The following is a 26,510-nucleotide window of genomic DNA, read 5'->3' as shown; positions in this document are numbered from 1 at the left end:
TCTGAAGGAGCTCCAGTAGGGAGCCACCATCTTGAATTCTACAAAAGGCATTTGGGACCTGCAGTCAATCATGTGGCACATTACTGCCCCCAGTGGGCCATATATGTAAATTGCAAGGGCAATTCTGAAGAAATAAATAAATCCTTCTGAGAAGTGAATATGCAAAGTTAAATTTGGGAACTGACAGATTTATCAGTACTGTATTACCTTTTTAAAAAAAATCCTTTTACACAAAGCAAATGTATACTATATGTTTTATATTCAGACAGTTATGATTTGGGGAATGTTGTGCAAAAAGCATTTGGCTTGTCCCAAAACCCCGACACCTGAGAGCACCAGGACTTCATCACCCCTCTCCCATTACCGTATTTGAATGCAATATAACATTCATAATAACATTTGACATGTTTTTCACATTTCCACTCAAATGTCTTGCCATCACTTCAGATTCATGTCCAAGAGTAAACTCATCTTCTTTCCTCCCTCTTCCAGCTCCCTCTTCCCAGATTCCCTACTTTTTTTCCATGGCACCACTAAAGAGAAACAAGCTCTCCTTACAAGGTCCTTTCCAAGCTTCTTTGTGGAATAAGGCTTTTCAAAAGCACAGGAAGTTGTGCACCCAGAGAAAAGAGATGAGAAATTCTTCCCTTTCAGATTATGTTTGTGACCATGACCTTAGCAAGTTCAAAAACAATTGGTCTCATGTTTCTATAACAATTGGACACTACCCAAGCATATTTCCAGAAAGGTTTCCAATGTTGCCGTCTCTTCTTATTGGATATCTAATTGTATAGTTTCAGGGGAAATGGAAAAAAAAACCTTTATGTTAGTGTTTAAGTTGTTTCATTTTTTATAACAGTTGAAGCATACAGAATCACTGAACTTCAGAGCTGGAGATAATCACAGGATCATAGATTTAAGGCTGGAAGGGACTTCAGAGCTCATTTAGTTCAACCCAGAAATGAACTAGAATCCATTCTACAACTATCCCAACAAGACATACAACCTCCATTTGACCACAAAAACAGAAATCCTCTGCTGAGAGGAAGCTCACTATCTATTCTCCTTTTGAACAGTTTTAAATTAAGAAGTTTTTTCCTTAGGGTAAGTCCAAATCTGCTTCTTTGCAGCTTCCAACCACTGCACTATGTGACCAAGCAGAACAAATCTAATCCCTTCACATACTTATAGATCATACCACTGCTAAGTCTTCTTATTCAAGCTAAAAAGCCTCCCTTCTTTCAAACAAGTGTCATTTGAAGGGGTCTCCAGTCATTTCAGTCTTCATCATCTTTCTGTGGATGTTGTAGACTTATCAGACTTATCCTCAATTGTGAGACTCAGAGCTTTTATGATACAGCAAATGATTTACTGTACAGGACTGTGAAGATCAATTGACATGGCGGATGTGAAAAAAGTTTGAAATTATAATCCTTGTATGAATATGAAATATTACTAAATTTTTTCCTCCTCAATGTGCTGTTTTGGGCATAAGAGCAGGAGATTTGGAGTCAGAGGATCCGCATGTGTTTCCAGATGCAGTTACTTACTATCATTGTGACCTTGGTGAAGTCACTTCTCCTCAGATTTCAGTTTTTAATCTATAAAAAAGTATATTGGATTAGCTGTTCTCTAAAGACCCTTTTAACTCCAAAGTCAGCAATCTTATATAGCAAGAAGGTCCAGCTATGTTTACTTAATACCTGCCAGAAGCTACTGATTTATAATTCAAGGCTCTCTGTGTAGAGATAGACTGAAAAACACAGATGATGGCATGAGTAACAACATGGAAAACAAGCCCATTTACTGTGGAATTTATATTACTGGTTTGTTGAGTTTTGATTTCAGAGTACAGACTTATTAGACAATGATCTCAGTCCATTATATCACTCTTCAACCTTATCCTTACGTTCATGAAATTTGGGGTCCAGTGCTACTTGCAGGAACCCCAAGAGGGCATTTCATTTTGGGACTAGGAATTGCTCACATTTATTTAGCACTTTAATGTCTCTGCAGCAGTCCTGTCATGTGGAATGTGAGTCTTGTTAGTCAATCAATCAGTCAGTCAATAAGCATTTTTAAAGCACTAAGTTCCAGGCACTGTGCTAAGAGATGGGGATACAAATACAAGGAAAAAAAGGATAGTCCTTGCCTTGAATGAAGCTGAATTGTAGTGTTGGGAAGGGTAAAAGTACTCACACATTTTGGTGATGAAGTCAGGAAAATGAAGGGTAGGTCTTCCTGGAGCTTTCCTCAAAATGGAGGTTCTGGGAAAAATTTGCCAGTGGGAGAAGAGAACTGTATCAAGGTAGAGGAAGGTTACTAAGTCATGGTGGCAAAGTTGTCCTAAGCCCTTCCTCAAAATGAAGGTTATGGAGAGATTATTTACAGGTGAGGAAACTGAGGCTTAAAGTGTTGAATTATTTCTCCAAAGTCACGTAGTTAATAAGTGGAAGAACCAAGACTCAGTTCAGCATCCTTTTTACAGGTATTTGGATGTCTGGGGGAAAGCTCAAGCAAGTCCCTGCTTTTACTCCCTTAGCTTTCTTTTTATGATACCACATTGCTGTCCTAGACACCTCCCAGTTCCCCAGGATATTTCTGATTTTTTAGTTGTCTCAGTTATATTTACTTTTTCTATTGAATGTGGGTTAATTTTATTTGTTTCCAGTGTCTGGGTTATTACTTTGAAATAAGCCCAGAGCACTTATGGTAAGATGTTTGTTTCTTAAGGTCTAAGGAAAAGTGACCCCAGATTAATACTCTAAACATACAATAGTTAAGTCAGCTTTGAAATGAAATTAACTTGGAACCTTAGGGATACTTTTCTAAGTGAAAAATTAGGCCTGAAAGACTTGGACAAGCCACAGGCTCTTGGGGGTATTGTAACAAGCAGAAAATGGGCCTGAAGTCTAGGCCTGCTTTTGGAAATAGGGAAAATACCTGATGGGGTGAGGCCAGTGCCAAGTTCACATTTTCATCAACTCAGCAAGCCAACCGATGACAGATAAATGCTCATGGAGTATTTAAAATGCTAAACCTCAAAGACCCAGAGTACATGAGCACCCCTGAGCTGACTTTTTAAAAAAATCTTAAAGGCAAAACAAAGCAAAGCATACTTCTTGGGAAATCCCCATTAGGGTGAAAGCAAAATTAGCTAAATCACTTCTCTCTTAATAAACCGTTTATGAAGGGGAATTGGGGGTCGATGCCAGGGGGAGGCTCTGCTGGTTTAGCTGGCTGCTCTGCTGGATTTAGAGGCTATAATCAAATACAATCTTGGTGATTGGTGTGCCCCACAGCAAACAGGATCCTCTCTGTTTCTGCCATTGGGCGTTTCAATGCTAGTGCCTTTTTCTTCCCTTAAAATGGCTGATTATGCCAGTGCAGCCTACATCTAGGTTGAAAGTTCTTTGCTGACGGTCCATAGTTGTGGCCAGTCACCACTGATGTGTCAGCCAAGTGGGGCAGTCAGATAACAGAGTGGAGAAGATGCAAATTCAAATCCATACTCAGACGCTTACTAGCTGTATCAATGCAAGGGGTCAATGACTTTTGCTTCTGTTTTGTCATCTAAAAGTGGAGATAATAAATAGCACCTACCTCGTAGGGTTGTTGTGAAAACAAAAGCAATTACATGTTTTGTAAATCTTTAAAACACTACATAAACGATAGCTATTATCATTTTTATTAGACAGCTAGGTGGCACAGTGGATAGAGCACCCAGTGTGGAGTCAAGAAGACCCAAGCTCAAATCAAATCTCAGACACTTATCAGCTGTATGACAGTGAGCAAGTCACTCAACCCAGCTTGCCTCACTTTCCTCAACTATGAAATGAGCTGTGGAAGGAAATGGCAAATCACTCCAGTATCTTTGCCAAGAAAACCCCAAATGGGGTCATGAAGAGTCAGACACAACTGAACAACAACAAAATTATTACTTTTGTGTAGCTCTATAGCATTTAGGGATATGGAGAAGGCACCACAACATAGAAGACCTCCTGCTACAGTGAAGGAGCAGAGGTTAGATGGAGATGTTCCCTCTCTCAGACTGTCTTTGCTAGCAGTGACCCCGTTCAGAGAGCAGGACTGTGGACTTGTGAAAAGAAGTTGAAAACCACTCATGCCTCACCCCAGGATAGTCGTCTGCCAGGTTTTCATTGCTGCTTTCCTCAGCTACATGTCTCTTGTGCCACAAGAGAGTCCCTGACTCTCATTCTGCATTTGCTTTTAAGCAGCTTAGAAGATACTCTGATTTCAGTGGTATTAATCAGTGGTGTCAGAATAGAAATGATGCCACTAACCTGCAGTTAAGGATTCCTGAAGACTGCATAGTGACTTAGTTTTAAAAAGTAATATCATCTATTTTTATTGTATTTTTACTTATTTTGTTAGATATTTCTCAATTACATTTGAATCTGTTTCAGACCACACTTGAGAGTATTGGGGGCCACTTGTTTGACATCTCTGGTCTAGATTATCTCAGTCTCCCCTTCCCAGCCCACCCTAGAGGTGAGAGGCAGTCTCTTATTCATGCCCCATCAGCTTTGTCTAATACTATATTTCTTAGAGAGGCTGATTCACTGAATGGCCTTACCTCACTCTAAGTGAGTACCTGAAGAGACCAAGGTCTCCCATTGCATCCTGGGCCTTCTCCAGGCATCCTGATTAATGTCTGGATCCAGATGGCTCAGGAGGGGAGGGTGGCACTGGTGCCCTTATACAGCCCTCCCTCACTCAAAATAAAGTGAAGTACAGGTCATGTCATCATTTCTCTGATGTCATGATCTTAGTGTGAACTCTGAGTGACTTGGTGTCCAAAACCTGCTGCATGCCCAAGTCACTAGCCCAGTGGGATAGTGGGGGACAGGGTCTGTTCCCCTCCATGGCTTCCATCCCCATATTACTGTGTTGCTCTTCAGGAAAAGCTCTTCCCCCTTTGTCCTCCAAAGCCTGAGTAGTAGAAGAGAGTACTAAATTCTCTGTTTGTTCCTTTTTCCAGGGCAGAGGGAAAGAAGTCTTGGATATGACCAGTTATTGTCACAAGTCTGTGAAATGTTAAATAATGTGCAGTAACAGTAAGCTGGCTACATGACACCATAAAGTTTAACAATATTTTAATACATCCAAATGATCAAGTACTCCTCAAGAGATTTGTTAGCATATGAAAACAATCCAGATGATTATAAAAACCAGTTAAGGATGTTAAAAATAAAGATTTGGAAGTCCTATATCATATTTACAATGTGAATATAAAAATCGGTCAACATTTATTGAGAAGGATGAGGATTGAAAAAAGACTGTTAGATTTGGCAGTTAAGAGATCATCAGTAACTTTGGAGAGAGCAGTTTCAATTGAGTCATGAAGTCAGAAGTCAGACTGCAAAGAGTTAAGAAGAGAATGACAAGAAAGGAAATGGAGGCACTTATTGTAGATGGCTTTCTCAAGGAATTTAGCCACAAAGGTAATAGAGAGCTAAGCCAATAGAATAAAATTGCCAGTACAGATCAATATACTAATTAAATAAGAGTTTAGCTAGGGATCTGAGCAATAGAGAACCAAAGTTGATTTTGTAAGTTCTTTATAGGATGTATTTGAGGCAGAGAGATCAGTAAGGAAACACTTGTATAAATTCAGATATGAATTGATGTGAGTTTGGCCAGTGTCTGTGGCTATGGAAATGAAGGGCCAGTGGGCACAAGTAATATGGACAGAGAAAGAACTGGCCTATCGGGTAACTTGCTGGATATTGAGGGCAAAGAAGGAAGGAATAAAAACTCAAGCCTGGGGAAGCAGGAGGATGTTTTTGTCTGCCTTTGTAGGTGATGGAGAAGTCAAGAAAGTCTTCCTAGTTTGAGGAGAAATGATGAGACTGCAACACCTCTGGGTCCCCCCACCCCACACTTCCCCCCACTCCACCCATTGCCATGGATAATTATTTCCATAACAGACGACTTACCCAGTCTGCTAGAAGCCATTCAGTCTGTCACTGTTGTTTTTAATTCTTTTTCCTGACCTACATAATTTTGCATTCAAATCATCATTGCTAGCATGCTGCAGCTTGCTTACTTTAACCACAACTCCCTTTCCCTGTTTGGGTTAATTGCTATTTTGATTCTTCCAAGATCATAGAGTTTCATAATCCATAGCCATATAGCATGACCCCAAGAGTATTAGTATTAAAGATGGGCCTTTGTAACATCAAGTAGTTTGAGGTAATCAAAAGCACAATGCAGTTTCCCAAATAAGATCTTCCTCACTCCTCGTACTTCTCATTTCTGGGCCTAGTTCATTGCCCATTTGCAACAGGTCTCCATGATATATATTGATGGCTGTACTCAACAGACAGCTAATCCAGTTCCATGTCATAATCTGGGCACTAGTAGTAGTAATAATTACCAGATCAGTCATCTTGTCATTTTCATGTAGCTTATTCATGCCTTTGCAATGCTATCCTGTCTGCCTGGAATGACCTATCCACTCCTCTCTGCCAATCCCCGTACCTCATCTCTTTAAAAATCCAACTCAGAATTTACCTACTTCAGAAATCACTTAATACTTGACTTCTCTTGGACTGTTCACTCTAGCAGGAGACCATACTGTTCTAACATTTTCTGGATGGTAAAACAGATATTGACTTGACCTTTATAATCCTTAAACTATTGTAAATCCACAAAGCTCATTTTTCATTTTCTCTGTGTTTTCTACACAGAATAAATGTAAGGAAATAATGAGTAGACTATTGGCTCACTTTTCCTTTCGATGGATGTATTGCTAATATGAGAAAAAGAGATGTGGGTGATAAATTCCATCTGCCTCCCATGTGGTTTGTAACTGACTCATAAGGTGGAAATCTCATTAGGCACATGCAAAATATTTCTTCATTGGCATCTATTTCTTTCATCCTGTGAATTCAGTTCAACAAACATTTATTTAGTGCCTACTGTGTGCTAGGTACTGAATAATCTTCCCCTTTCCTGAATAATTAATAAATCAACTTTATGCTTTTTAAAAGTTTATTTATTTTTGGACATTCTAAGTAACCCATTTGCTCTACACCCTATATTTCTTGCTGTTAATTTTGAGATCATTTTAGGCCTCTTTTCACATGAACTTTGATCCTTAGCTGTTAACAGCTTTTCAAAAATGTGTTCCTTGGCAAAAATAATTAGCACGAATATAAAATCACATGATAGTTCTGAAAGTTTTCCCATTGCAAAAAAAAAATTTTTTTCAAGTTGCCATCCTTAGGACATTGCCTTGACTTGTTTTCCAGTAGCCAGACTAGACTAGTGATGAGTCACCCTCACTCAACTCTCTTCTCCAGATCACCATGTAAAAAATACCAGGAATCTGAAAGATGGTTGACTGAAGCCAGGGCTGTTGTCTGTGTCCATTAATAGTTTTATTTTTCTTCTACACAAACTGAGCCATATGGGGATCAAAACTGAAGCTTAATCCCACCAGCTGTTAGCGTTCTCTCCCTCCTCATATATTCTTAGGACATTTTGTTTGATCCCTTCCTCGCCTTCCTCATTTCCTGTCCCATATTATACTGTTCTGTGTACATGCTCTATGTGCATAATAAACTCCTTGAGCAGAAGGATAGTTTTTTTTTCCTATAGCGCAGGGTATTATACATATTAAGTGCTTATTATTATATTAAAAATAAATTACTAATTAAAATTAAGTATTATTGCTACTACTATTGCTAATGGTTAGCATTTTTATAGTGTTTTAAGGTTTACAGAGCATTTTATAGGTATCATCTCATTTGATCCTCAAAACTACTCTGGGAGGTAGAGAGTATTATTGTCTCAATTTTTACAGATAAGGAGTTTGCCTCAATTTTAGGCAGATAGATATTAAGTGACTTGCCCAGTGTTGCATAGAAAATAAATGTTAGAAGTTGCATTTGAACTCAGGTTTTCCTGACTTCAGGTCTACCAGTGTCTAGACTTGACTATAAGGGCCCCCTTATTATTGTTCAGTGATATCTGACCCTTTGTGACCCCATTTGGGGTTTTCTTGGCAAAGATACTAGAGTGATTTGCCATTTGCTTCTCCAGCTCATTTTACAAATGAGGAAACTGAGACCAGCAGGATTAAATGACTTGCCCAGGGTGACACTGATAGTACGTGTCTGAGGTCAGATTTGAACTCAGGTCCTCCTGACTCTAGGACCAGTGCTCTATTCACCAAGCTTCTTAGCTGCCCACTGGGCCTCCTAGTGCTCTTACCATTTTTAGCATCACACTATACCTAATAGAGTTTTGAAGCCCAAATAGTTCCAAATTTATTGTAGGCCTGGTCATAAAAAAATAAAATATCTATTTTCTTAGATTAGATTTAGCAGTAGATCTTTAAGCCCAAGATTAACATAGGAATTACTTCATCACCAATGCTGTCAGAAGTACTTTGTGCCATTAAACAATTTTCGGTTGGTAGAACATCCTACATTGATGGCTTTCTCATAAAAATACTCAAATATGGCAGCCAGTGATAGAAGCTTAACTTCTAAGCCCCCAAGCCAGAACTCCCTAGGATTTCCTCTCCTCGTAGCAATGATTATAAGTGTCTTCAGTCTGCATGTTGGCAGACCCCTCTCCTTTTCACAGTCCCCACCATCTCCAGAGACAGCTTTTTTGATGGCACCCAACAATTTACATATTTCCTGCAACTTGATATGTTGATACTCTCAACTCTCATGACTGGTAAAATACTACTCATTGACATGTGTGACTAATCTATGGAATCTGATATATGGTAATATCTTCCCTGTAGTGGATGAGTGATCTATCTCAGCTGCTGTCACAGCCGGCAGACTTCTCTTTATGTCTGAGTAAATGAACAGTGAACATATTTTTTTTTAAATTTATTTATGCAATGTTCTACAGTCACTACCATGAAACTTAGATTTCTCCCCCACCACTCCCCCCCTCCCCAAGACAGCACACAATTCTGTATAGGATCTACATATACTTTCCTATTGAATACGTTTTCACTATAGTCATGCTGTGTAGATGAACTAAAATAAATAGAAGAAATCATATAACAAATCAAAACATAATACACACACACACACACACACACACACACACACACACATAAACAAACATGATCCGCTACATTCTGCGAATGAATTCCATAGGTCTTTCTCTGAGTGTGGAAGGCATTTTGCCTTAGAAGACCATTGGGAATTTTTTTTTTTTTAAGTTCTTGCATTTTTACGAAGTTCCAACTCTACCAGAAAATACTCTCACACACAGTGGTACTTGCTGTTCACAAAGTTCTCCTGGTTCTGCTCCTTTCGCTCAGCATCAGATCATATAAGTCCTTCCAAGCCTCTCTGAAGTCTTCTTGTTCATCATTTCTTATGGCACAATAGTACTCCATTACGTTCATGTACCATAATTTATTCAGCCATTCCCCAATTGAAGGGCATCCCTTTGATTTCCAGTTTTTGGCAACTACAAAGAGTGCTGCTATAAATATTTTTGTACATGTGGGATCCTTTCCCATTTTTATGATCTCTTGGGGATACAGTCCTAGTAGTGATATTGCTGGGTCAAAAGGGTGTGCACATTTCTGTAGCCCTTTGGGCATAGTTCCAAACCATTTTCCAGAATGGTTGAATGAGCTCACAGCTCCAACAATGAATTAGTATTCCAACTCTCCCACATCCTCTCCAACATTTATCATTTTCCTGTTCTGTCATGTTTGCCAATCTTATAGGTATGATGTGGTACCTCAGAGTTGTTTTGATTTGCATCTCTCTAATCAAAAGTGATTTAGAGCATTTTTTCATATGATTATAGATATCTTTAATTTCTTCCTCTGAAAATTGCCTGTTCATATCCTTTGACCATGTATCAATTGGGGAATGACTTGTATTGTTGTACATTTGACTCAGTTCTCTATATTCTAGAAATGAGGCCTTTATCCCTGAGATTAGCTGTAAAAATTCTTTCCCAATTTACTACATCCCTCCGAATTTTGGTTGCATTGGGTTTGGTTGTGCAAAACTTTTCAGTTTAATGTAATCAAAATTCTCCATCTTGCATTTCATAATGCTTTCTATCTCTTCCTTAGTAAAAAATTCTTCCCTTCTCTATAAATCTGATAAATACACCATTCCTTGCTCCTCCAGTTTGTCCATGTTATCAGTCTTTATACCTAGATCGTGTACCCATTTGGACTTTATTCTTGTGTACGGTGTCAAGCATGGGTCTATGCCTAGTTTCCACTACACTGTTATCCAGTTTTCTCAGCAATTTTTGTCGAACAGTGAGTTCTTATCCCAGAAGCTGGGTTCTTGAGTTTATCAAACAGGAGGTTGCTACATTCCTTGCCTACTGTGTTTTGAGTGCCAAGTATATTCCGCTTGTCTACCCTTTTGCTTCTTAGTCAGTACCAAGTGGTTTTGATAATTGCTGCGTTATAATACAATTTGAGATCTGGTAATGCTAGGCCACCTTCCCTAGCATTTCTTTTCATTAGTCCCTTTGATATTCTGGACCTTTTGTTCTTCCAGATGAATTTTGATATTATTTTATCCAGCTCTAGAAAATAATTATCTGATAGTTTAATTGGTATGGCACTAAATAAATAAATTAATTTAAGTAGAATTGTCATTTTTATTATATTAGCTCGGTCTACCCATGAGCAACTGATGTTTTTCCACTTACTTAGATCTAACTTTATTTATGCAAAATGTGTCTTGTAATTGTGCTCATATAGTCCCTGGGTTTCTTTTGGCAGGTAAACTCCCAAGTATTTTATATTGTCTACCCTCGCTTTAAATGGAATTTCTCTTTCTATCTCTTGCTGTTGGACTTTGTTGCTAATATATAGGAATGCTGAAGATTTGTGCGGGTTTATTTTGTAAACTGCAACTCTGCCAAAGTTGTTTATTATTTCAAGTAGTTTTTTACTTGAATCTCTGGGATTCTCTATCATCATATCTGCAAAGAGTGATAACTTAGTTTCTTCTTTGCCTATTCTTATTCCTTCAATTTCTTTATCTTGTCTAATTGCTGCAGCTAACATTTCTAGTACCATATTGAATAATAGTGGTGATAATGGACATCCTTGTTTCACCCCTGATCTTACTGGAAATGCATCTAGCTTATCCCCATTGCATATCATGCTTGCTGAAGGTTTTAGGTAGATATTGCTTATTATTTTATGGAAAGTTCCCTTTATTCTTATGTTCTCCAGTGTTTTTAATAGGAATGGGTGTGGTATTTTGTCGAAAGATTTTTCTGCATCTATTGAGATAATCATGTGGTTTTTGTTAGTTTTGTTGATATAATCGATAATGCTAATAGTTTTCCTAATATTGAACCAGCCCTGCATTCCTGTTTTGTATCCTATCTGATCATAGTGTATTATTCTCGTGACAAGGTGCTGTATTCATTTTGCTAAAATCTTATTTAAAATTTTTGCATCTATATTCATTAAAGAAATTGGTCTGTAATTTTCTTTCTCTGTTTTGTCTCTTCCTGGTTTAGGTATCAAAACCATATTTGTATCATAGAAAGAATTTGAGAGTACTCCTTCCCCAGTTTTCAAAAATAGTCTATATAGTATTGGAATTAACTGTTCTTTAAATGTTTGATAGAATTTACTTGTAAATCCATCTGGCCCTGGAGATTTTTTCCTAGGGAGTTCATTGATGACTTGTTCAATTTCTTTTTCTGAGATAGGGTTGTTTAAGTATTCAACTTCCTCTTCTGTTAATCTGGGCAATTTGTATTTTTTAAAATACTCATCCATCTCATTTATATTATCGAATTTGTGGGCATAAAGTTGGGGAAAGTAATTTCTAATTATTGTTTTAATTTCCTCCTCACTGGAGGTGAGTTCACCCCTTTCATTTTTTATATTAGTAATTTGATTTTCTTCTTTCTTTTTTTAATCAAATTTACTGAAGGTTTATCAATGTTATTAGTTGTTTCATAAAACCAACTATTGGTTTCATTTATTAATTCAATAGTTTTCTTAATTTCAATTTTATTAATCTCTCCTTTGCTTTTCAGTATTTCTAATTTGGTATTTACTTGGGGATTTTCAATTTGTTCTTTTTCTAGCTTTTTCAGCTGCATGCCCAAGTCATTGATCTCCTCTCTCCCTCTGTTTTATTTATGTAGGCATTCGGGGATATAAAACTTCCCCTAAGAACTGCTTTTGCAGTATCCCATAAGATTTGGTAGGTTGTCTCATTATTGTCATTCTCTTGAATGAAGTTGTTGATTGTTTCTGTGATTTCTTCTTTAACCCACTCCTTCTTTAGGATTTGATTATTTAGTTTCCAATTGATTTTTGGTTTATCTGACAGTGAACATATTTTAAAGTTTCTTTGGGACATGTTCACCTTCCATATATTGCTATAACTTTAGTAATTTTCATCTAGCAATTCAACAAGAAAGAACTGTAGACTCAGGATACCTCTGAAGGTACTTTTGAAGTATTCCAGTTCAAAAAAGTACCTAATAGGTGGCACAATGGATAGAGCACCAAGCCTGCAGACAGGAATGTCTGAGTTCAAATCTGGCCTTGGACACGCTCTGAGACCCTGGACCCTATTTGTCTCAATTCCTCACCTGTAAAACAGGGACACATTGGAGAAAGAAATGGCAAACCACTTCAGTATCTTTGCCAAGATAACCCCATGGACATAAGTCCATGGGCTCTTGTAGACTTGGACACAACTGAACAACAGCAACAGTTTGGATAGGCACTGAGAGAATGGAAAAGTTTGGCAAGATGCAGCTGCTGCCCTAACCATGATTATCATCAGCAGATGAGACGTGTGCACAGGTAACTATAATATGTGGAAGGTAGCGAGTTATGTTTGGATTAGAGCATCAGGAAAGGCTTCCTGAATGAAGAAGGCAATTGAGGTGCTAATTACAAAGATGACTAGGAAATATAGAACACTTTCAGGGAATAGAGAAATGTCTGGTTTGACTTGATCAAATACACAAGGCAATAAGACTTGAAATAGGACAGCTATGGTTTATAATAAGCCTTGAATGTCAGGCAAGGTAATTTGAACTTTACCAGATAGGCAAGAGATAGCCACTCAGATTTTTGGGAAAAAAGAGTTACATGACCAGCTTCCGGAATGACTATTAAATATATATTAAGAAGGAGAAGTTAGAAAACCTTTTAGGAAGCTATTATGATAGGCCATTTGGGTTGTAACAAAAATGTATCACAGAGTGGTGTCAATGAGAAGAGAGGGTATGGAGATAATTGTTATGGGGTAGCCAGAGTTGAGTTGTGAATTGATAACTGATTGGATATGAGAATTGAGGGAGAGCAAATAATCAAAGGACCTCAAGTTTATAAATATAGGAGACTAGATGAGTAATGGTGCTACTGGCAAGAAGTACTAAAGTCAGAGAGAGGGTCAGCTTTGGGAGAAATGATAATAAGCATGGCTTTATTTATTTTGAATTTGAGATCCCATTAGGATGTCCAGGTGGGGACATTTTTTTGCATACATGTCATTTAATGTTTTAGTTTTCAACATTCACTTCTATATGATTTTGAGTTCTAAATTTTCTCCCCTCCCTCCCTGAGACAGTGTGCTATCTGATATAGACTATACACCTACAGTCATATCAAACATATTTCCACATCGGTCATACTGTAAAGAAGGGAAAATTCACGAGAAAGAAGAAATGAGCAAGAAAAGAAAATAGTATGCTCTGATCTACATTCAGACTCTATAGTTTTTTCTCTGAATGTGGATAGTGTTTTCCATTATGAGTGTTTTGGAATTGTCTTAGATCCTTGTATCGCTGAGAAGAGTTAAGTCTATCAAAGTTGGTCATTGCAAATTGTGGCTCTTACTATGTACAGGGTTCTCCTGGTTCTGCTCACTTCTCTCAGAATCAGTTAATGTTAGTTTTTCCAGGTCTTTCCGAAGTCCACCAACTCATCTTATGGAACAATAGTATTCCATTACATTCATATGCCACAACTTGTTCGGGCATTCCCCAACTGATGGGCATCCTTTCAATTTCCAATTCTTTGCCATCACAAAAAGAGCTGCTATAAATGTTTTTGTACATGTGGGTCCTTTTCCCATTTTTATTATGTCTTTGGGATACAGCCCTAAAAGTGATATTGCTGGGTAAAAGAGTATGCATAGTTTTATAGCCCTTTGAGCATAATTCCAAATTGCTCTCCAGAATGGTTGGATCAGTTCACAACTCCTTCAACAATATAGTAGTGTTCCAATTTTCCCACATTTTCTCCAACATTTATCATTTTCCTATTTTGTCATGTTAGCCAATCTGAGAGGTGTGATGTGGTACCTCAGAGTTGTTTTAATTTGCATTTCTGTAATCAATAGTGATTTAGAGTATTTTTTCATAGTTTTAATTTCTTCATCTGAGAGCTGCCTGTTTATATCTTCTGACCATTTATCAGTTGGAGAATGGTTTGTATTCTTGTAAATTTGACTCAGTTCTCTGTATATTTTATAAATGAGACCTTCATCAGACAGGTGGAGACATTTTAAAATCAGCTAGAGAAGCAAGTCAGAGCTGGAAATAGAGGTTTGGTAGCCACTTGTGTAGAAGCGTTATTGTTACAGTTGTTGAGTCATGTCTAACTCTTTGTCACCCCTTGAACCATAGCACGCCAATATTGTGCAGGAGTTTTCTTGGCAAAGATGCTGGGTAGGTTTGCATTTCCTTCTCCAGTGAATTAAGGCCAACAGAACCTAAGTAACTTGTCCAGGGTCACAGAACTAGTAAGTGTTCTGAGGCTGGATTTGAACTCAGGTCTTTCTGACTCCAGACCCAATATTCTATGCACTGAGCCACTTAGCTGCCTAGAGATGATAGTGGAAGTCATAGGAGTGAGTGAGATTGCCACACAAAAGTATATAGGGAGAAGAGAGCCAGTCCATGTAGACCCTCTATTTTACAACCTGGATTGTTTAAATCGTTGGTTGGCAAACTCTGTCCCAAGAGCAAAATCCAGCCCTCAGCCAGTTTTTGTTTGCTCTACAAGCTCACATTAGTTTTATATTTTTAAATATAATGATATAATATTATAATATATTATATTAAGTATAATAATACAATATATTATTAAATATTAAATATATAAATATCATTAAATATAATAATATGTTATATTATATTAAATATAATAATATAATAGACCAGTATATTGGTTTGTCAGTCCCTGCTTTAAGTTACCTTTACAAAGTCACACAGTAGTAAATTGCAATCAGAATTCAAATTCACATCTTCTGATTCAAAAGCTGACACTCTCTTGTCTCTCCTGCTCTGCCTTCCATTGGAGTTTTCCTTTATGTCATCCTGCAAGGGTCTTTTGGAATCCTGATTCTTTTCAGCAGTTATCCTAGTTATTTTACCCAACTTGCAGATCTTATTTAGCAAGATATAGAAAGAAGAAGGAGGCAGCTAGGTGGCTCAGTGGGTAAAGCACTAGGCCTGGAGTCAGGAAGAGTTCAAATCCAGCCACAAACACTTACTAGCTGTGTGAACCTGGGCAAGTCACTTCACCTCTGTTTGTCTTAATCCACTGGAGAAAGAAATGGCAAACCACCGTAGTATCTTTGGCAAGAAAACCCCATGAAAATGGGATCATAAAGAGTGGAACAACAGAAAGAACAAACTCCAAGGAACTTCAAAGACATATCAGTTGCCTGCCTGTATAGACATAAAGAGGAGTGTGCCTTCCATGACTGCTAGCAAAACATGTTACTTATCCATTCTTTGGAGAAAAGGCATCAAGTTGTAGAAATCAGCCATCCATATCAGTGATTAGCACACTACCATAAGTCACTGTGGCTTTCATGGCCACTATGAAAGGAAGGCAGCATTCCCTCTTTCATTTCTAGTTTCTTGAAATGTCACCACAAGCATCACCTCCTACATGAGGCCTTTCATGATCCCCCAACTGCTAACTCTTCCCCTACTCCCATGACCTTGTATTTAGTTTTTATATGACTCTATATACACTTTGTATTTGCGTACAACCCTCTTATGATAGAGCATAAACTTTTAGGGAGAGGGGTTGTTTCATTTTTATCTTCGTATTCTCAATGTGCAGGGTGGTGCTTGGCACATAGTAAGTCCTTAATACATGGTTGTCAGTTGATTGATTGATTTGGAAAGCTTCAGGAAAAAATGATGAAAACAGTCGTATGACTTGTCCTTAAGCACACAGACTGGATTCATTTGGGTTTTTAAAATTAAGTTGGCACATGGAAATTCCTTGAAAGACTGTCCGGAGAAGTCAACAAACATCATCTGCTCATGTGGTGAGGGCATGACTGTGAGAGTGACAGATGCAGGATTCTGAATGGCTTCATATAAAGCAGAGGCATTCTTTGGCTATTGTCATTTCATGGTGACTTTTCAACAGCACTCTGTTGCCTTCAAAGCTTCCCTTCAAGAATAAAAATTACACCAGTGTTGTTTGCTGTTTCTTGATGTAATATTGTTCATGCAGATGACAACAGTTCATGTTCAAGCTGTTCTCATCATAAAAACAAAGCTCTCTAGACAAAGAGGGTCCTTCCTCAGGCTGAAAGTCACGTACTTGTGTTCCTCAGAGAGCATGTTTGTTGTTGGGGAATTGGTTTGTGAAGTCTGGATTATGTTCTAAAAAAAAAAACAAAAAACAAACAAAAAACAACCAGGCTTTAGCTCTGGAAAGGACCTTAGAGGTCATCCTTCATTATTCAGGTAAGGAAACTGAGGTCTAGAGAGAAAGGAAGTAGCTTGCCTAAGATCACATAAACATTAAGCAGCAGAGCCAAGACTGAGCCCAGGTTCTCGGAGTATGAATACCTTGCTCCTTCCACTATATCAAGATGCCTTGAGGCACACGTCCTTTTCCAGTACTACCTGAAGAATGCATACACAGCTTCTCTGGAGCTGAGAATGAAAGCTGCTTTCACTTCTTTACTAGCAGCCTCCAGTGAAGATGGAATGAATAAATGTTCTCTTTGTGACAGCCAGCACCACTTTTATATGGATTGATGGGAAAAAAATGCTTGTGTAGAAGGGCCATGTAATACCAGCATATATATTTTCTCATTTCTTCTGTGGCTGTGAGCTGTAAACACGATACTTCTATCACGTAGCTGTGAGTTTATGTGAGTCTCCGTCTATGCCTAGTGGCTGTAAACAGGATATCGCATAAGAATCAAAATATGACTGCGCCCTCAAACGGTAATATCAATAAAAATGTTCACCATGTTTTTAGAGGATATAAATGAGAGGGTAGGGGGTTTTATTCCCAACGCAATTAATCTGAGAAGGCTCAGATACAATCAATAGACTCTTAGATATTAAGGAATTTTCCTCCAAATGTGTGAACAGTTCCTTGATCAATTAGAAAGACAGTGTTTCAAGCAATGGATGAAAATAGATGATGCTACACAGGAAATATTTGTGATTGGCTGAAAGTATCAGACACATTTATGGGTCATGTCAGTCCAGAGGTGGAGCCAGCTCAGCTTTCAGATAGAAGATTCTAGTTCCAGAGTGGGAACCAAGCCAGGGAGGCAGAATTGATCTTGGAGGAGGAGAATGTTTCTTTCTCCCATTCCCCCTTTCTCCATTGACCATATTCTTAGAGAAAGTAGATGAAAAGCAGTCCTGCTGGGATCAGAAAGACCAGAACAGTAGGATAGTCTTCTGGGAGCAAAGTGACACATTAAGGACAAAAGAATATAGAAAGTCATCGGAAAAGGGAGACAGCATGAAGGCACACGACCCTTTGCGCCAGAGAAAATATGAGCTACCTTTTGCCACATGTAGCCTACCCATGTGCTCCACTACCATTTCCCTCTAAGTCTGAGTTCATTCTTCCTATGAACCTCTATCTGTTTTGGAGAGAGTGTGCCCCAGGATTCTGGTGAGAATATTTGTTCTAATTATTCTTACTATGTCATCGTAGTAAATACCTTAATTAAAAGCTAATTGAATCCTAATTGTTAATGGGAATGGCTAATTAATGGCTAATTGTTAATGGGAAGTACGTTGACTGGGGGGAAGAGGGGTTAATCCTGAATAATACAACTGGAAACTGAGCCCATGAGGATTATGCAGAGAATCCACAGAAAGAGAAAAATAGTAATTGCTCATTTGAAAACCCAATAAGCTAGCGCCAATGAAATTTGAGTACAAACAGGTACAGATTTAGGTACAGGACAACAAATCAGTATTAGATCCTGTGGAAACAGCAACAAGACAAAACAGTCTCTTCCTTCAAGAACCTTAAATTTTTCGGGAGGGGAGGGATTTACAACATGAACATAAAAAAATAATTTCAAAAGGGAGAGAGAGCTAATAACTGAGGTGTCTGGAAATGGGAAGGCAATCAGAAAATGCATTGGGTGAGAATTGGCACCTAAATTGTTCTGTGGAAGAAAGTAGGGATTTTTTGAAGCAACAATGAGGAGGAAATGTATTCCAGAGGAGGGAGACTATTTTTGCAAAGGAATAGAGAACAGATGAAATACTTTGCCCAGATGACAGACCACGGTCCAATTTGACTGGAATGGAGGATTCATGAGGGATAGAAAGGTGAAAATAGACTAGAAAGATAGATGAGACTCTGCAAGAGAAAGTTAAGGAGCATAAGGACTGAGAAAAGATGTGCCCCCCTCACCTTTCCTGAATGGAGAAAACCAAGGAGACTGCAATCACATTAGCTTGTTTCTACAGTGACTATGTGTACTCTAGTTACTGGTCCATCAGAAAGAGAGGGGAGGTAATTTTGCGCTCTACTAGAAAAGAGAAATTTCCCCTTTCCTGTCTGGGCTCTCAAGCTTTTCTCTGCTCCATAAGATGACATTTTAGAAAAAAAAAAAAGCAAGTCTTATACATTGAACATCACTTAGCAACTCTTCTCAGAAACCTTTTCCAGCCTTTTCCATGCCTTGGATACGATAATGCCCAGCCTTGTATTATAAGAGCATCTAGTTTCACACTCAAGTTGGTACCAGAATGTCACAGTGAAACAACACTCAAACAGAAAACTGAACAAGATTTTTTAACAGATTTGAAGTGATTTCATTGCACACAGTTACAAACAAATAACTCCCCAAAAGAAAGTTCTGAAAGCTTTCCCGGAAAGGGATTCTCCTTTTAAAAACAAGGCTTAGTTTAATACTCATTTGAACATGTGTTTGGGGTTAACCAGATCAGGCAGTAGGAAGGAGGCCAAGCGGGAGAGCATGTAGGGGGCAGGTTTCCAAGCAAACTCATTGCTACTCTTACTTCCCTCCATGCTCCCAAATGACTGGAAATGTAGAAGTGAGGCTGACCTGCATCCCCTGAGGACTCTGAGATTTAATACAGTTTGGTCTGACTTTAAATATTACATGCATTCCTGCAAAGTGAATCTGAGAGATGAAAGGGACCTTGGAGGTAATCTGGTCTAACCCTCCTTCTTTTACAAAGAAGGAAACTGAGGCCCAATGAGATTAAAGGACATATTCAAGGTTGCACAGTTTTTCTCTGTAGGTGCAGGACTATGGGAGTCAGAATGATATTATGGAAAGAGTAGCAGCTATGAAGACACAGTATCTAAGTTATAGCCTTAGCATTCACTTTCATGTATTATGTGTTTACCAGTTTGTGGCCTCATGAATGTAATTCCCCATCTCTGCCCCTGCAAGTAGTGCTGATCAAATGGACAATCCAGTTATATGGATTCTGTACTCCAGAAAAAAAAATGAGTATGTTAAAATAAACTGCACATTGCTAATTCTTATTTTACTGGAAGTTCTAACTGATCCTTTAAGGCCTGAATGTTAAAGTAGCCACATTGGTTTTATCATTGTTCCGAATATTCAGCATAACCAGATAGCTGGAAGGTCCACCTGGAAATGATGTTTTGCACAGAATGCCACAGTTCGAAGTCATTAACCTCAGGGTAACAATATCTTGAAAAGAAAGTTCTGAAGACTTTTTCAGACTTCATTAGCATTTACATAAATTTTTAGGTAAAGAGTCTTTAAGAGGTGGGTACAGAATATAGAAGTCAGAAGATGTACAATTTACTACTAGCACTGTTTTTTGTTTTGTTTGTTTTTGCTGACTTTGTGACTGTAGGTGTGAATCACAAGTAAATGTGTAGTAAATACAGTTCTGTCCTCCTAATCTTGCCCTTCTTTCAACCTTTTCTCTTGAGGGTATCACCATTCTCTTGGTCATCCAAGTCTGTGACCTCAGTATAATCACTGACTCCTCGCTCTAACTCAAACCCACAGATTCAATCTCTTGCCAGATATTGCCATTTTCTCTTCCACATCATCTCTCAAATTCATCCCTCGTTAACCACGCACATGGCTATCATCATAATTCAGGTTTTTTATCACCTCTCATCTAGAGTATTGCAACGCCTCCTGTAGTTATCTCTACCTTAAGTTTCTCTCCACTCCAATCCATCTTCTGCACAGCTGCCAAAATGATTTTCCTAAAGTTCAGGTCTTACCACATTATTCCTTTACTCAATGAACTCCACTGGTTCCTTGTTGTCTCTAGGATAAAATATAAGTGCTTTTGGGGGCATGAGAAGCCCTTCAAGATAGGATTATCCCCTCCTATCTGTCCAGCCTGTGCCTAGAATGTACTTCTTTTTTTGCCCCTTCTCTTAGAGTTTCTATATCCCTGAAAAGTTCAGTTCAAGAAGTTCTACGTGAAGCCTCTCCTGATACTAGTAGTAGCTAATACTCTCCCAAGTTGTGGGATATTTTTTGGTGGGGTGAGGTTCCATTTGGTATTTGTGTGTGTGTGTGTGTGTGTGTGTGTGTGTGTGTGTGTGTGTGTGTGTGTGCGTGTGTGTGTACTCATGTGTACTGCACTAGATTATAAGCTGTTTGAGGGCAGGGATTGCTTCCCTTTCGTCTTTGGATTCCCCATGCCTTGCACAGTGCCTGGTGCTTGCAGGTGCTTAATAGATTCTTGTTGATTGATTTCTTGATTGGTTCATATCTCCAGGGCCTCAAATTCCTCATCTACATAATGGAGGAGGTTGGATTAAATGATTTCTAAGGACTCTTACAGCTCAAAACCTATGTTTCTTCTATAAATTCTGTGAGACTCCAATTATTTTAAGGCAGTCCTTAAGTGGAGAGAGTGTATATTAGTAATAACCTTGTTGCAACAGCAATAGATGGTGATTTTGGTAGCATGTGAGCAAAAGGAAATTACCCATTAAAAGTGTGTGCTTGACTAGAGTGGCTGAAAACAGTGTCAGGACCAGACAAGATATCTTAAAAACCGGATTCATCATCTTCTCCAGGCATATCCATTGGATCAGGAAGTCAAAAGAACATATTTTATTGGTTCACATATAATTAGGAGAATAGTTGAGAAGAGCCAAACACTAGGATGATTTGGGGGAAAAAAAATAATAGTCTTTAGGAATGAAGGGTAAGGTCAAATCTATGGAACTATTTTCCAAACCTTAAATTTACATGTACATAGAGTCTTTGTTTTAGTAAACTTAGAAACTAGATATTTGGGAATAAGATTCTGTTTTAAATAAAGCCTATAGCTATTGTCAGGCATGGGGCAGGAATCATAGTAATTTTCAAAGTGGGAGGGGCCTTGAAGGCCCATCTCATTCAACCACCTTTTGTTATGGGAAAAGAAAGATAGGCCTAAAAAGCTGAAGTGCTTTCCCTAAATTCTAAGGTCACACAGCTATTTAGAGACAAAACCAGGACTGGAACCCAAGACTCCTGACTCCTGAATCCCAATGGAAGTCACAGAATAGTTATAGGCATTGACTGCTTCATGATCATTGCTGGCAGCAATTCTCCCTAACCTCAGGAAGGCTTATATGTTGGCATCCAGACCACCTACAAGAGAAAATCTGTCCACTTGCTATCTGGCATATGGGCTGAGGCAGCCAACCCCCATCACAGTTTGAGCCAGAGGGAATCCTAGGGTTCACTTAAACCAACCCTTTCATTTCACATATAAGGAAATTATGACCCAATAAGGTTAAGTGATTTGTCCAAAGGCACATAAATAATAAGTGAATGTCCAAGAGTCCAGCCCAGGTTCTTTAACTTCAAGTTCAGAATTCTTTCCTCTGTGTTTCTCTGCCTCTTGTGATTTAAGATTTCTTAGGGTTTTCATCTTGTCTACCAGTAATCACATGTGTTGTCTTCATCAATTCCACCTTTTTTCTTACTTCCCTTAATTTTCTGTGCAATTTCTTTGTGTAACTCATCATTCTTCCACCTTGTCTCTTTCTATATGCATGTCTCTTTTCTTGGCTTTATATCAGAGAGGAGGAGGAGGAGGAATTTGAAGAAGAAGAAGAACAACCAATCACAGAACCCAATTCAGAGGATGAGAGAGAGGATGATGCTTCCTGTCAGGTTAAAGACAGGTATCATGGTTGTGTGCACTCCCTGACTGGACTCAAATCTGAAAGTGTCAATACTAATTCACTTTACTAATTTGTCACTGGCTACCTGTTAGTACACTGGTCTATATTTTGTTTATTAAGTGACAAGAACTGGAAGGAAGCTGGGAAGGGATCTAATTCAACATCCCCATTGTACAAATGAGGAAACGGAGGCCCCAGGAGGTTAAGTGACTTGCCCAAGGTCACACAGGTAGTGAGCATTGGGGGTAGGATTTGAATCCAAGTCTTCTGGTTCTAAAGAAAATACTCTTACCACTGTATCACGCTTCAGTTTTTCATGCAGCCTTAATTTGCAGAAATGATTGAATATGTTTGTTACTAAACTACTACAATTATTCACATATTTTGTTTTTTAAAATATTTAATTCAACAAACATTTATTATGAATCTACTATTTTAGAGGCACTCAGCTAGTGGGTAGTGGGGGAAATCCAAGGGCAGATGTGCCCTCTCTCCTTACCTCTGCTCACAGAGTCCTGTCTTCCATCAGGATGCAGCTCAAGCATCGGTCTTTTGCATGAAGCCTTTTCTCTTCCTCTCAACTACGAGTGTACTCCCTCCCAAACTACCTTGCATTTAATTCTTACTTTGCATCAATTTGTATTCATTCCCTTTATATTTTTTGGCATATGTAGTTTTAGGGAATTATATTTCTATGTATAAATGTGTATTTTATACATATATCTATCTTTAGTTAACTTGTTAACTATACAATATAGTTATATGCACATGTAACTATATATATATATAAAACATGTATTACCACAATACTTATTTTATATGTATATGTATCTTTAGTAAACTTAGTAAATTCCATTTTTTCAAATTGACAATTATATTGCAGATGAGATTGCTAGAAATGCTCACTTCCGCTGTGTGTGTATACATATACACGTACTACATATTTATATATATATATATGTACATATATATATATGTGGAATGTTAAAGAGATTAGCATGGTATCTCTGCAAAGAGTTGCTGAAATTTATGAAACATTCCATATTTTGAGACACACAGAGAAAGAGAGATAGAGACAGAGAACACATGGGGAAAGTAGATAAAGATAACCTCGGGGAATTTCCAAGAGGAAGAATAGAAAGGTACAGAGAAGGTATGATCAGAGAGAGGAGAAAATAACAAGGACAAAAGACAGTGCATTGCTCCAGAAGGTAAAGGAAGAAAGTGACAAGAAGGAAGGGATAGTCAGTAATGTCAGAGAGATGTAAGAAGAGACTCATTTGGGTGGTTGGGAGGTTTCTTTTGACATAATGGATTCAACTGAGTACTGTTGATGAAAGGTGGCTATATTGCAAAGGGTTGGGTGGTCAAGGAGTTGAGTCAGCCAGCAAGTATCAGGCTACTCTTTCTAAGTTTAGCAGTGTAAGGAAGGAGAAAGATGGGACAGTGTCTCATGGTAGGAAAAAAAAAGAGAGATTGGATCTGGGAGAATTTTTTGGTTTGTATAAGGGAGAGACTGTTTTCTAAATATTAACACATTCATGGTTTTTCTCGGGAGATCTTAAAACATTTTTGACCTAATAAACTAATTACTGCTGAACCCTTCCAGAAATTCCTGGGATAAAGGTGATAAGAGAGAAGTGAAGTACAAATAAGGGCTGAATCTGTGGTTCATTGATATAGGGAACAACTTCTATTAAGGCAGTTCGGCACTTTCTCTTAAACAGTTTTAGAGGATTTCCTGGGGTGTGGATGAGTTTGGTGCCTTGCTAGCATCACATAGCCAATATGTGTCAGAGGCAAGACATGAATTCAGGTTTTCCTGGTTTTCTGTCCACTATGTCACACTCCCTCAAGAAGAGTAAGCTATACATACTCAACTGGACCTCCCCTTCCTTAGCTCTAAAATGAAAAGATTGGACTAGATGATCTCCAAAGACTTCCAGCCTTACATCTGTCACCCCAAGGTCCTTTGAATTCTGAAATACAACCTATGAAGAATAAAAATCAGAGGCTATCTAGTCTGCCCAATTGTACTGATGAGGAAACTGAAGCCCAGGGGAAATTCAGTGGTTTGCTTAAAATGATTCAAAGTTCTGAATTTCTGAGAAACAAGTAGAAGGAACATGTCCCAGTGTACATATGGGATGCTTTTAGATGAAGCATTTGTTCTATGCCATGATTATACAAATGTGGCAGAGTTGGGCATGCCTAAAACAGTTGGTCATTCTGATTGACTTTGGCTCAATGGATAGGGTTAGCAGTAGGCTAAGTTATGAAGTCAGGAAAATTAGTTGTTAGTGTCCCCCATCTCTGCTTTCTGTACCTTGAACCCTGCTTGATTACCCTGTCATCACTATCTTTCTCCGTTTGTTTTTCTCTCCTCCTCACTTTTCTCCTCAGAATTTCCTTTCAGAAAATGATTTAATAGAATGGTTTGCATAGCACTTAAAAGACTATATTTTCCCTCTCCTTGCTTTATTTCCTCTTAAAAAGGAATAAACTCTATTTGACCTAAGGCAAGGAATGAAACTCTAATTATGTAATATGAAAGAATTTGGGACACAAGGTAGAAGGGGATTTGGGAGACTAGGAGCCTTCTGGATGGCCCTTAAATCTAAATGTGCGGGCAGTTGCTTGCTCTCAGTACTCATTAAACTGGGCCTGCCCCTACCCCCAAAGAGACAACCAAGGGACTTACAGATCTCATTGCTTTTAGAGTTGTATAGTCAAATTCTTTAGATTATATATAGTTCTGCTTCCAATATATGGACAGAACTGTACTCAATGGTACTAATCTTAGAGATTGCTTGATATTCCTTTCTCCCCCCTTCCTTTCTCAAATCTTGTTTCCTTATCCCCTTTCTTTCCTCTCTACTACATCTCTTTCTTACAGTGAAGTCAACTGTCCAGAGTTCAAGCAAGCTGAAAATGATATTTCAGAGAGTTCTGAAATTTCAACTGCCACAAGTGCAATGATTCAAGAAAAATGGATTTCTCCAAGTATTAAATCAAAAAGTCCATCTTCCAACTCATCATTTGTGCCTGGTTCATCTCCTGGATCATCCCCCCATCATGCTTCCAATTCACCACCCTCATCTGCAACCGCTTTTACTACTTCCTCATCGGCATCTACCAATCAGAAGGCATCTCCAGTGGTAGAAAAGTTGCCTTATGTACCACATACTCCTTTTCACCTTTTCTCTTATGATTTTGAGGACTCTCCTTTAACTGCAAAAGAAAAGGAAAGGGAAGTACAGAAAGAAAACAGGTAGATTTTTCCCATGTGCTCTTGGCACAGGCATTATTTAGCACTCTTCTGGGGAGCATGAGCGTATTCTTTGTAGTTGCTTTTTTATTTGACTTCTGCAGTATCTGCAGGCATTTTCATTGGCTCAGATATCAATAACTACTACTACATAAGAACATCTTTATATTCAGCCTGGCTAAGCTTTTCATTAATTATTTAAGTTACACAGAAGATTCTTACTTTAAGATTCAGTAGAGAGTTTGAAGGAAGTATACTTTACAGAAAGGCTGGGTAAGTAGTATTCACTTTGATACAGTTCTTTTATTAATACCCCAGTTAAAAGCACCTCTGACAAAAACATAGTTTACAAAAGGATATTCTAACATAGCTACATATTTTACAACCACTTTTTTGACACAAATAACAGAAATAGTATTATTGCCCTTTCTTAATGACATAACCTACATAACATATACATTTTTCTTCCTTTAGCAGTGCATCAGATCCTGTACATTTGAACAAATACCCTGATTCTGATTCTGATCCCTACAATTTCCGGTCTTTTTCTTCTAATAGGTGGGTGTCTTTTCTTCTTTTTCTTTCTTCTATTTCTATTTTTCTGGGTTTTTTCCCTGCTACATATAAATTAACATTTTTTTTCAAAATAATTCAATTCAATTCAATCAATATTTATTAAGCCCCTACTATTTTCCAGGTACTGTGCGAAGTTCTGAGGGTACAAATAAGGAATAGAAAGACAATCTCTGCCCTCAAGGAGCTAATGGGGGAAGATGGCACAGAAAAGGAAGCTGAGAAAGAGGGTGGGGGAAGACACCAGGGCAT

General features: G+C 38.2%; 1 protein-coding gene across 1 annotated transcript in view; it reads left to right on the top strand.

The window, feature by feature from the left end:
- FHOD3 (formin homology 2 domain containing 3) overlaps nucleotides 1-26,510 on the top strand; it is a 707,140-nt gene that overhangs the window by 545,166 nt on the left and 135,464 nt on the right. Inside the window, 3 exon segments of the mRNA XM_072599353.1 lie at nucleotides 22,313-22,417; nucleotides 25,314-25,688; nucleotides 26,163-26,243. Coding sequence (XP_072455454.1) covers nucleotides 22,313-22,417; nucleotides 25,314-25,688; nucleotides 26,163-26,243 — 561 coding nt within the window.

Source organism: Notamacropus eugenii, chromosome 4 (genome assembly GCF_028372415.1).
Source record: "Notamacropus eugenii isolate mMacEug1 chromosome 4, mMacEug1.pri_v2, whole genome shotgun sequence".
Lineage (NCBI taxonomy): Eukaryota > Metazoa > Chordata > Mammalia > Diprotodontia > Macropodidae > Notamacropus > Notamacropus eugenii.
This window is presented reverse-complemented; position numbering and strand designations above follow the sequence as displayed.